Here is a 12,415-nt window from a genome sequence, read left to right on the forward strand (position 1 = left end):
TAATTTTTTTTCCCCCTTCTTTGCCAGGGATCCAAACCCCTGACCTTGGTTTTCTTTTTTTTTTTTTTTGGTTTGAAATGATTTTTGATATATTTAAGTGATAATTTACTCATACACATAAACTTATTATCACAATAAGAAGAGATTTATACAAAAGGGTTTTCTGGTTGGTTTTTGTTTTGGAGGAATAAATATTCCTTTTCAAAAATTTCCTAAAGTAAAAATATGCTTTGATGGCAGTAGAAAGTACATATTTGACATCTATTCACTAACCAACCCCCAAAATAAAATGTTGACGTTACCTCCAAAGTTAGAGATATCCAGTAAATCCTAACTACTTCACAAAAAGATTAGGGAGTTAGGTAAAAGAATGAAGGCATTTGGGGATTACTCAAGTTCCAGATGACCAGACAAAATGCAAGCCATCAGCTAATAAAAAGTAACGGCTAACCACTAGGTTTTATGCACTAGGCTCTATACATAAACGTTTTACATATATTACGTTACGGCATCAAGATTCCTCTGTACAAACCAGTAAAAGAGCTCCATTCAGCCATTATAACTGTTAGATCATAGCTATTCTTATTTTATGGTTTTAGGAAAATAACTGCAGATATAGCAATATAAATGTTGATTCCCTAGATTTGGCAAACTGCTAAGAGCTCAGAGTTTTCAGAACTATATTAGATACTAATGACAGATCTACACAGGTAATTTTAAAGTGCATATTAGGGGATAATGAATCTTGCAGAAGCCTCAGCCTCTGTAATATCATCATAGGTTAAATTTTACAAATTCAAAACCATTAATTTAATATGAAACAACCTTAAAAAAACCCCAAAAACAAAAAATAACTTTTAAGAGGCATCCAGTTTCTTATAGGCTTCTTCAATGAATGTTAACATGTCTTTCATCTGGGATGAATTATGAAGAACATCCAAGTCCTTTAGAAGAGCATTCTGGTTTGGAATTAGTGTCAAAATTTCTTTCTGAAGTGTAGGTGCTCTGAGACTGTTCTGAGAAAGTTCTGGAAGAGAAAGTACCCCACTACAATCCATTTGAAGCATCTGTTTTACTTTCTCCTCCTCTTCTTCCACCTCACTTGCCAGAATTTGAATTTTGTTCTTTAGGCCCTGAATATTCCCAGTCATTACCTCTACGGTTTCTACTATTTTATGTATTTCTTCCTGCAACGATGCCAGACCTTCTTCATTAGCTCTGTTCTGTGCACTTTCCATTTTCAGTAAACTTGACACATTAGCTAAATCTTTCAGCTTTTTGGGAGGGACTTTTAGGGTTTCACACAGTTGTAGCAATCTTTTCTTCAAGAAGTTAAGATGATATTGAATTTGTTCTTGTTCTCTAATACTCTTAATTAAAATTGGTATTATTGCTGATTCCATCATAGCTTGCAAATGCTCTCTGCTACTCTTTGAAAGAGGTTGCCAGGTTTTCCTCTTGTTGGGTGCTATCTTCACCAGTTTTAGATTAGTATGCTTTGTTTGTCCTTCAGAAGACAGCCGCTTTGGATGATTTTTATTTCTTTTCACTGTGTTTCTCATCTTTCTCGGACAACTTCATTTCATCATCATCAATTTTTCTTTTTGGATTTCTTTGTAACTGTTCAGACTTTTTCTTGGAAGCACTTGCTTTACCAGGCATTTTAATCTAAACAGAAGTTATAACAGTGCTTAAAACAATCGCTGATTCCTCCTGAACCCTTCTGGGAGCCCGGCACAGAGTTATTCGCGCCCAAACAATCTAAAGCCGAGGAGACGCGGAAGTTGACCTTGGTTTTCTAACACTGTGCTCTAACCAACTGAGCTAAGCGGCCAGTCCCTTAGCATAACTTTTATATGCACTGGAAAACCAAAAAATTTGTGTGACTCCCTTCATTGTGGTGGTCTGGAACCAAACTTGCAAAATCTCCAGGGTATGCCGATATATTTCTAGAAATGCCTGTTAGCTTGAGTATTAAAAGTGATATTTAACCTTATAAGACTACCATAAAAATCAAAGATAGGAGAAATTTTAGAGATATTCTGGCACTACTTAGAGATGAAGAAACTCATACCCAATGGCTTAAGCAACTAAGCAAAAGGCTGCACAATATCAGAGCCACAGCTAGAAAGCGTATCTGACTACTAGCCCTGTGTTCTTTCAATTCTATTTCTTTTTTTTTTTTTTCAATTCTATTTCTTTACCTTCCCTTAACAAGGATCTTCTGGGCTGGCCAGTTAGCTCAGTTGGTTAGAACAGTCTTCCAACACCAAGGTCATGATTTAAGATCCCCGTACCAGCCACCTCCCACCACCAACAAGAAGAATCTTCCTATAATTCCTTGTGAAAACTAATCTTGCCATGTAGATTTTGGTTTTAGCAGGTTATCATGGAATGTTAGAGGATTTTAGCCATATTCCCTAATGAAATTAATACTTTAAATGGAATGAGATGTTTTCTAAAGTCTTAAATTTGTAGCACCATTTATAGATAGTAAATTTAGACAATGCACTTAGGGAAGAGGTTATTTACGCTTTATTTTTGGCTTCAAATAAGAAATGGTGCACTCTTTGATTTGTTGTACAATACAAACTAATTTGCTGATATTCAATATATCAAAATCTCAATTTTCTTGAAGGAAGAGGAAGAAAATGAAACCTTTGAATTGAGCAGAGAATATGAAGAATTAATCAAATTAAAAAGAAGTGGTTCTATTCAAGCTAAAAATCTAAAAAGCAAGTTTGAAAAAATTGGACAGTTGTCTGAAAAAGAAATACAGAAAAAGATAGAAGAAGAACGAGCAAGGAGGAGAGCAATTGACCTTGAAATTAAAGAGAGAGAAGCAGAAAACTTTCATGAGGTATATTACTTTCATTTAACATAAATATGATATAATAATAAATTTAATAACATTAGTTTTGAAATACGCTTTAGTACTTACAGTTAACCACTGGTGTATGTAACAATCTGGAACCTAAATAACAAAAGCATATTAAGATCTTTAGAGACTTTGAAAGACTTCCCCACTCTAGCATTGTTTCACAAAATTACCTTTATCAGTGTTAAAACCCATAGTGAACTTCAAATGGCTCACTAGCAAAAAAGGTTCAAAAATATTTATTGGCATATGTTCTAGTTAAATCAGTAGAACCAGTGTATATTTAAGTTAAATGCCAGAGGTTAGTCATACTAACTTTCTTACTTTATAGATGAGGCCCATAAAGCCCATATGATCTGCTCAAAGTCACAGCAATAATTCAGTGTTAAGAACCTAAATTAGAATTCTGATGACATGAAGTACCTCCATATGTAAAATAAGGGGGCAATTACTGACCTGTAATGTCCCTTCTAGCTTAAGGACTATTCCCATGATTATGAATATTGGTTTAAATGGGATCTGGAATTTTTTTTTCTCCCAGACTTGCCATTCTATATTTAACAGCATTTAATTCTATATTCTTATAAAAATACATTTATATCAAATATTCCAGCAAAACAGGTGTGGGAAATTGGGAGGAGCTGCCTTCAGAGGGGACTGTGAATAAAAAGATGAAGATATTATGTGCAAATTATTGGGACTAGACGCAATTCATTATTAAGGCAAGCACAGAGAGCAAAAGATAATGGCGATGCAAGCACAGGTGAGGTGATCACGGAAAGTCTTAGATGCCATGTGAAGAAAATTTTAAAACATGGAGTGATATTATCAGATAGACTTCTTTATAGCTAGGCCATGCTGAAGCTAAAAATGGTTTTAGATAAATGCATTTAAAAGTTATTTGAATGCCTACTATGTTCCAGGGATTGCTCTGGACACTGGGACTACATGAATGACTAAACTTGCAGTGCCTGCTCATGCATGGGTAGAATCTAATGGGTGGGGGGAAAGGGATGAAAAACAATTTTAAGGTGGTAAAAAAAAAAAAAAGCTGTAGAGATTAATAAGGCAGGACAAGAGAAACAGAGTATGTGTTACTATTTTGTACAGGGTGGTCAGAGAAGGCCTGATGAGGATTTGAACTAGGGCTGGAATGGAGAGAACAGATTAAGTACGTAAAGATTCAAAACTGGCAGGACTTGGGGATGGTGGAGAGGAAGAGAGGGAGAGGAAGGAATCAAAGTGACTATATGAAGTGAGTATACCAAAGTGAGTATACAATAACAATATGGGAACACTAGAGTTTGGAAGGAAGAGAAGTCACAGCTATTTTAGACAAATGGAGATGCTGTGGAACATCCAGATATCCATCAATTTGATAGTATTTGAAGCTTGTGTGACATATACTTAGTGCCTGGGCCAATTGTTGATAAGCCTTTTCATCATGGCTAAAAGAAGCACGCCATGTTGGGCCATGTTGTAGTGGATGTATTAGTGAATATAATATGCCTTTAACAAGTTCAGCCTAACGAGATATGATCAAAGAAAATTATAATGGTTATATGTACTGTAATAGATCATTCTGAGGGGACAGATAGATCATAGATCATGTTGAGGGGACATTATGAGTAAACACAAGAGCTTGTAAAAATGAGGAGTGGAAAACAGGTTCAAAGGACTACAAGGTAAGGTTCACAGAATAATGGGTGATAGGATACAAAGTTGCAAAAGTTGTGGCTAGTTGATGAAGGGCCTTTTTAACCTTGCAGGTACTATGATCTGAGGAACAATGTTTATCAAAATTTTAGGACAGAGTAATAAAATACTTGCTTATGAAAGAACTTTAGGATTATAAAGGATAAATTGGAAGATAGGAGTGAAGGCATAAACTTGGGGCCAAGGGAGAAAAACAGATCTAACAAAACCGGGTTAACAGGTTGCTTTTGGGCAAGTGGTTGCTGAGAAATCTAACATTACTTCAGAGTTACCAGGGAAACTAGACAACGCCACAGAGAAATCAGGTCTGGAGAGGTGGGGTGAATAAATTGTTTTGGACATATAAAATTTGAGCTACTAGAGGCAGTCTGAAACATAGGTCCTGAGTTCAGGCAAGTCGCAAGAGTTGAGGATTTTACCTTTTATAGATAGTAGCTGAAAGTATAGGAGTAGATAAAGCCATTTAGAAAAAGCTAAGTTTGGAAACGAATGATAAAATCCTAGAGAACACCAATATTTAGTGGATGGACAGCCACATCAGTTGAGATGGAGTTTTTAGATAAATGTGTCACAGAAGGTAAAGAAAAGTTCGATCAGCATGCACGTGCTTCCTCTTTTTTGTTCAAGGTAGTAAACCTCAGAGCAGTTATACCTATCTCTACAAAATATGTAGGTAAGAATAAAGGAAATAGGTATATAAGTGACCTCTTGCTTTATTTTGAATAAATGGATGTGAGATTAGGACATGGCTCAACTTCTGTAACCCACGATGTTCTGAATGGAATTTCCTGGGGAGGATGTTGAAGTCTCTCCTATCATACCTTCCTGGATTAAAGGTCATTCAGATAGCCTTTAAAAACTAGTGTTAGCAGTTCTGGTGCAATCAACTTCCAGAGTAGGGACTCCCTCCCATTTGAACCCATACAGCACCACCCCCTGCTTCCCATTCTGATTACATATCAAGTTTTCTCCTTTAGAAAATGTCAATGTTCAGTATGTCTTCAAATTGTATATATTCTAAACCTCTTTCAAGGCCTCACTCAGGTTACCTTCCCTAATCAAAGAATTCCACCTTAACTCCTGTAGCACTTAATTATTAACCTGTACCACTCGTTTGGTACTTAAATCACTTCAATGCCTTACAGTGTTTGACTTTCTGGTTAGATTTTCCAGGTTTACTCCAAAACCACTTCTTATGCTTCATTGTATGTTAATGAAAATACATATCCTAACTATGCTGCCTTTAATATTCACGTGCTGGGGATGTCAATGCCCTACAAAGAATGTTCTTAGAGAACAAAGTTCATTTAGTAGATTCCCTTCCCAGAAACATTTTAAACCTGTTTTTTCAGGGATTGAAGAAAAGTTGACAGCTATACTTAACAGAAAGACTGCTCATAAACTTTCTTCCATTTAGCTCATGAGGAATTCTTTTACTTACTCAATTTTCTTATTTTCTAAGTGTACATTTGAGACAGCTAAATGAAGAATTACTAATTTACACTAACTTTATTCTAAAATCCAGAAGGCAAGTTATAACTGGGACGGATTCAGTTAGAATATTTCAACAGGTATGATATCTACTACTCTACATTGAAGGTCCTTTGGTAAACAAAGAATAAAATCAAGTGTATAGTGTGAACAGAGGTCTTTTTCTTGTTTTGAAAGAGCCTGTTGAGATAAAACTGCAGTAAGCAAAGCATTGTTTAACATGTACTTTTCCTTGTCTCTTAAGTATAATAAAAAACCCACATCATTCATTAGCTGTAACTGTACTCAGGCATCATGTTCTTTTCTTTTTTGACCGGTAAGGGGATCGCAACCCTCAGCACGGTGTGGTCAGCACCACACCCAGCCAGTGAGCGCACCGGCCATCCCTATATATGATCCGAACCCACGGCCTTGGCGCTACCAGCGCCGCACTCTCCCGAGTGCGCCACGGGGCTGGCCCATCAGGCATTGTTTATCAAGTGAAGGTAAATAATGGCACAAAAATTTCTAGGACTTTACAACAGTTTTCTACCATAAAACTCTGATTCAGAACTAGAAAAACTGTCCAACTTTCTTTTACCTATTATTTTCATTGGAACTGAACTGCAACACCTCAAACTGATGAGAGACATCTCATGAACCAAGATTTTTCTTATACAGGCAATTGGCCTAGTTTGGATGTGGTACCCTGAAGCACTTTCCCAGAAAAATGTAAATTGTGATACTTCCAGATAGATCCACAAAAGCTCAACTAATTTAGACTCCAACTATTTTAGAAACCACAAACTGTACTGTTAACCCCACTCAACTAAAACTGCTTGTGAAGGCCATTAGTGACCTCATCATCAACAAATCGACTTTTTCCTAGACTCATACTATTTGGTAGTTGACAATCTGCTCAAGTACCACTCCTTTAATTATTTCCATGGTTTCCAACTCTCACTCCTAAATAGATGACTTATGTATTTCACCTTAATAACTTCTCTGTTCTTAGCCATTGCCTCTTTCAACAGTTGACTTCCCATTTTTATACATGTTAGACACTCTTCCCTGCCATTTGACCATTAATAATTTGGGTTGAATTCATCTCAAGGACACAGTTCTAAGAAGGATAGGGAAGCACAATTTCCGGAATTGGATGGGATTTAGTGAAAATCTGCATGTCTGCAGTGTAGCACAAATATGCATACCAAATATATTATCTTGGGCCTATAAATGACACCTTCAAGACTATTAACACTTATATTTAGTTCTTGGTTTTTATAAAACAATTATTATTATTTCTTGAAGGAAGATGATGTTGATATCAAGCCTGCAAAAAAAAGTGAAGCTCCGTTTACTCATAAAGTGAATATGAAAGCTAGATTTGAACGAATGGCTAAGGCAAGAGAAGAAGAAGAACAAAGAAGAATTGAAGAACAAAAGTTACTACGCATGCAGTTTGAACAAAAGGAAATTGATGCAGCACTACAAAAGGTACAAGGCTTACAAAGATGCTTTCTTTTTTTTTTTTTTTTTAAAGATGACCTGTAAGGGGATCTTAACCTTTGACTTGGTGTTGTCAGCACCACGCTCTCCCAAGTGAGCCATGGGCCGGCTCCAAAGATGCTCTCTTAAAAACCAGTTGTATAAGGAGGGATTAAAAAGTGTTTAATAGCTTTCAACTCACTGGAATGTTTTGTGAAGTACACACTGTGGTAAATTAAACACTTACATGTTCTATACTTTAAAAAAAACACATTTGCCTTCAAAATTCTATTACTGAACAACTGTCATATAAATATATTATAAATGCCAACCTGAATGCACTTATTTTAATATAGAAAAGAGAAGAGGAGGAGGAAGAAGAGGGTAGCACCGTGAATGGGTCCACTATTGAAGATGAAGAGCAAACCAGATCAGGAGCTCCATGGTTCAAGAAGCCTCTAAAAAATACATCAGTTGTAGACAGCGAGCCAGTTAGATTTACTGTTAAAGTAACAGGAGAACCCAAACCAGAAATTACATGGTGGTTTGAAGGGGAAATATTGCAGGATGGAGAAGACTATCAGTATATTGAAAGAGGAGAAACTTACTGCCTTTACTTACCAGAAACTTTCCCAGAAGATGGAGGAGAGTATATGTGCAAAGCAGTCAACAATAAAGGCTCTGCAGCTAGTACCTGTATTCTTACCATTGAAAGTAAGAATTAATCACTCTTTAAATCTTTTATTCTATTAATGTTTTTTTCCCCTTAAAAAAAAAAAAATCACTTTTGTTCTTCTCTTTTTTAGCTGATGACTACTAGCTCCCCTCCCCTCCCCTCGGAACTTTCTCTCTGTCTCCAACTTTCTCATTACATCCACCTTTTCTGTGGCGGGGCCAAAAAAGGAAACCAGAAGTACCACTATGTTGACTTCTTATTCCTTTTCATAACAGTCTTCAAAACACAAGCTCATCTAAAGAACACCTTCTTTTCCAAACTGAGCACCAGATATATCGCCATATTATGCAGTAGCAGTAAAAATGTATTTAATGGGGGAGAGGGGTAAATTTACTTAATTCTATCAGAACCTATTACAAAGACTCTGTATTTCCCATAACAGTTTACAGCAATTATGTTAAAACAAAAAAAGTAGGATACATTATTTTGCATGAAAGAATGTCATTTATGAGCTTTTACACCTAAAATTAGTCTGAAATAGTTGAGAATGAATTTGGAACCTATCAATTTGAGTGTACTTTTTTCCTTGGTAGTACATCATTTTGGTTTTTGTCAAAGTCCTTCAGAAGCAGATATATTAGGGGGGTGTGGGAAGGGGGGGAGAATAGTGGCATTCCTTTCATGGAAAAGGGGAGCATGGAGAAAAACAAAAAGAATTAAAGGACTTTTAAAAAACAATTGCCAGAGAAAATCTAACAGAAACCACTGCCTATACAGTGTTCTGAATGTTGAGAATATTAAATATGTATTTTTCAAATGTGTGTAATTATATATAATCAAATTTATAAAGCAAGTTTATGTTGTGATCTTGCCTGAACAAATTATATTTTAATGAGAAAAGTTTGTATTAATAGTTTATGAAGGAGAAAAGTTTATCTTTCAACATAATTAAAGGTTTCAAGATCTATGAGGATTAGAATCAGGAAAAAATGGCACAACCTTCAATTTAAAATTCTAGTCTTTAAAATGAGTTTGTAAATAATTAGCTGCCATGTTCTATTATCAAGTTGTTTTATATTTTAATATTCTGGAAGACAGTTTTATTTTACAGTGTAAACCCATAATAAACTAACTTCTTTATTAAAAAAAAAAAAAAAGGTCTTTCCATATTATGAAAGGTCTGCCCCTTTATCGTTAGAATTTTTGAAAACCCAATCTTTAATGAAAAATAGTCAAGTAGAAAAATTTTTACTGAGTATTATTATGTATAAAAGACACAAAAGCACTCCCTTAGATATTCACCAATGTACATTTATTTTTTTATTGAGGAAACCATAATGCATACAAAATTACAGCAACAATGTGCCCTTTTACATACAATGTCATTAAAGCAAACTCTAAACCAGTTTGTAAAGTATTCAATTTACCTCAAGTCCAAGCTGCATCTCCCTAAGACACTGTTCCCATCACAGTAGCCATTTTAAGCCAATCTTCTTTTTACACACGGGTAGTTTCTGTAGAGAACATTTTTCTCAGGACGAAAATGCATCGAGCATGCATAAGAAAAAATATATATATGCGCAAATACATTTAAGAGTTTCTATAGGGATATCACTGAAGAAAACAAATCCCTGGGATATATTTGCTTCTTAAAAGCACCAATTAAAAAATCCCTCAAAAGTATATACTGTGGCAAGAAAAATCAAGTGACTAAACAATAAAATTATTTTCAGACTCAAAATTAACTAGGTATTAAAATGCATTTGAAAATGAGGCAGAATTTGCAGAAAATAATACATCCTCATGGATTAGTAAACTACATTATTCTAGACGACAGATAACTTTTTAGGTAGAACTGGTTCTACTGGCAGAGTATTCAAATAAATGAAATGTTATCACTTCTGAATGTATTCCTATTTTCCTCTGAAGGTACTCTGCTACTCCTACCCAAACCCACCCTTATGAATTAACTACCAAGATATTTGCTTAAGGATATATTTTACAATGTTTATAAACAACTAGTATTATATCACTAGTCTCAGAATTAAAACCATTTTCATTAATTAAAAAATAAAACTATACTTCTCATTTCTAAAAGAAACATCAAACCATAGAATTCTAAGTATCACCACACTAAGATGTCTTAAAAAAAACAGGAACATATTGTCATCTTTTTAAGTGCTAAATAAACTAACTCAGTTCACAATTTCATTCTAAACTAAACATTGTTTCTAACGCTCCTAACATCCATTACATTCAAATCAACTGGCTCACCTTTTCTGCTTTCCATTTATTTCAAGGTTAAGACTAGCTCCATTTAAAAGAATGCTTATAGTATCAGTGAAGGCTTATGGTAATGAATTAAAAAATCCTCATGAAATAGAAACAATGCCCCCAAATCTACTAGTATTCATCTATATTTTCTTTTATGAAAATGCAAACTACAACTAATCCAAACCTGACATGCTCTTAAGGTTCAAAGAGGCCGTCTATATTATCAGTCTTAACATACCTATCACTGACTATTACAACACACAAACAAATAAATGTGGTGCAGTAACTACATATCAAGAAATTTAACAGTTCATGGAACATTTAAGATCAAGTGAATAGCACTTTAAAATGAAAAGTGATCAAAAGCAGGTACATCACACCCTATACCATATTATGTATGGGAATACATTTCATATTTCTCAATTATGATTTGCCAATTTTACCTTCTACATTGAGCCCTTCTATGGTCCATGCTCATCGGCTCACCAATGGCATATGCTCAAAGGATTCCTCTTTATGGGTAACTATCTCAGGACCTGATTTTATGAGCTATGATTTGGTGCTTGCAGCATCTTCAGCACTGTGTGTGAAAATGAAGGCAGTATTTTTGAATATTTTTCTTTGTTGTAGAGATATAAGCAGGAGTTTTAAAAGGATCAGCACATTTTAGAAATCGAATAAACAAAACTGATATGATGCTGCTTTAATACATTCATCTTAACTCAAAATATGTACCAGTTAAAATAATATATAAGAACACACAAACATTTTAAACTGGCAAAAAATAAAATAAATGCAGCGTCAGTTATTAAAATATTATAACTCAGAAAAATATTGGTTGCTACAGATTATAAAAGGTTATTTGCTATATACAGTTAACATTTCACTGATGCACATGCCTTTTTATCAAAACATACTGCCAGTATTCCTTACAATTTTTTCCCTCTTCAACATATAAAACTGAATTTTCTGGAAAAAAAATCGTAAAACTCTGACCCATAATGTCCTTACTAAATTACAACAGTTCAAGAATAAGAAAAATAAACCATCGCTTTGGAGGGCAAAGAAAATGTCCTGTCAATCATAAAAACAGACTGTGAAGGCTGTTGAAGTTTCTGAACAAGTGATTTCCTAAATCTTGAAAACTATGTAATTGTCCTTTAGTAATTATAACACGTCTATATTTGGGGAAAAAATAGAAAAAGATTTGGATATAGTTTAATTACAGCAGCAATCTACTCATCATTTTCTTGTTTTAATAAAAAAAAAAAAAAATTAAAATAAGAAACATTACCCAGAAATGTAAACAGTTGCTTGAACAACTTACAGACTTTCCACTGAAATGGTAGCATAAATAACAAAATACATTTTGGGGAAGCAGTAGCAGATTGCTTTTGAATACACAACCACAAAAACCTCACAGGGACAACATTAATGTACTGAAATATTTATTTATATATGTCCTTAGGTTGTGCTTACCTGTTGCTTTTTGCAGCAGAACCTAAGGTGGAAGGTCTGGGAAGGCACTGTGAAGTATAAATAATTGCACTGTTTGCAATTAATAAAGATTTTAAACCTTAAATGAATCAAAATCAACAGCCTCCAATTTGTGAGTTATGATACTGAATCCAACTGAACTATTTCTTCAGTTTAATTAATAAATGCACCACTTTCCTAAAAGGTCATCTATAAAACAGTATCATGCAAAATACTGGAATTGTTCATGTCAATACCCTACTCAACAGATAACTCCTTAACTTTTATACTTGAAATACTTGAAACTAGAACTACATATCCAGATCTAAATAAGGGTAAGGGAATTCACTCTAAGTTATATAAAACAATCAAAAACATTTCAAAATATCTACAATGAACTGTACTGCTATTCCCACCCTGCAGGTAATTTCAACATT

The 12,415-nt window shown here is 34.5% G+C and overlaps 3 protein-coding genes across 14 annotated transcripts in view; 1 reads left to right on the plus strand and 2 right to left on the minus strand.

Annotated features, from left to right (window-relative positions):
- Positions 1–9,094, plus strand: part of NEXN (nexilin F-actin binding protein) — a 42,117-nt gene extending 33,023 nt beyond the window's left edge. For 8 of the 11 annotated variants that reach the window (XM_063106984.1, XM_063106980.1, XM_063106987.1 and 5 more), the window contains 4 exons: positions 2,639–2,860; positions 7,376–7,561; positions 7,909–8,266; positions 8,359–9,094. In XM_063106984.1, coding sequence (XP_062963054.1) covers positions 2,639–2,860; positions 7,376–7,561; positions 7,909–8,266; positions 8,359–8,372 — 780 coding nt within the window. In that variant the 3' untranslated portion in view covers positions 8,373–9,094. Of the gene's footprint in view, positions 1–2,638; positions 2,861–7,375; positions 7,562–7,908; positions 8,278–8,358 lie in introns of those variants that run through there. The other 3 variants (XM_063106981.1, XM_063106985.1, XM_063106986.1) reach the window with 2 other exon arrangements.
- LOC134384967 (centromere protein Q-like) lies at positions 831–1,766 on the minus strand. The gene is given in 2 exon segments (XM_063106800.1): positions 831–1,566; positions 1,568–1,766. Coding segments are annotated over 2 exon segments (804 nt in total). The 5' UTR covers positions 1,663–1,766; the 3' UTR covers positions 831–857.
- Positions 9,095–10,322: 1,228 nt separating the features above from the next.
- The window catches only part of FUBP1 (far upstream element binding protein 1), a 31,170-nt gene continuing 29,077 nt past the window's right edge, over positions 10,323–12,415 (minus strand). The window contains exons 21-22 of one of the 2 annotated variants that reach the window (XM_063107001.1): positions 11,982–12,028; positions 10,323–11,082 (exon numbers count right to left, since the gene is read on the minus strand). In XM_063107001.1, the coding sequence (XP_062963071.1) occupies positions 11,052–11,082; positions 11,982–12,028 (78 nt within the window). In that variant the 3' untranslated portion in view covers positions 10,323–11,051. The remainder of the gene's footprint in view (positions 11,083–11,981; positions 12,029–12,415) is intronic. The other variant, XM_063107002.1, reaches the window with a different exon arrangement.

This window comes from Cynocephalus volans, chromosome 8 (assembly GCF_027409185.1).
Source record: "Cynocephalus volans isolate mCynVol1 chromosome 8, mCynVol1.pri, whole genome shotgun sequence".
Taxonomy (NCBI): domain Eukaryota; kingdom Metazoa; phylum Chordata; class Mammalia; order Dermoptera; family Cynocephalidae; genus Cynocephalus; species Cynocephalus volans.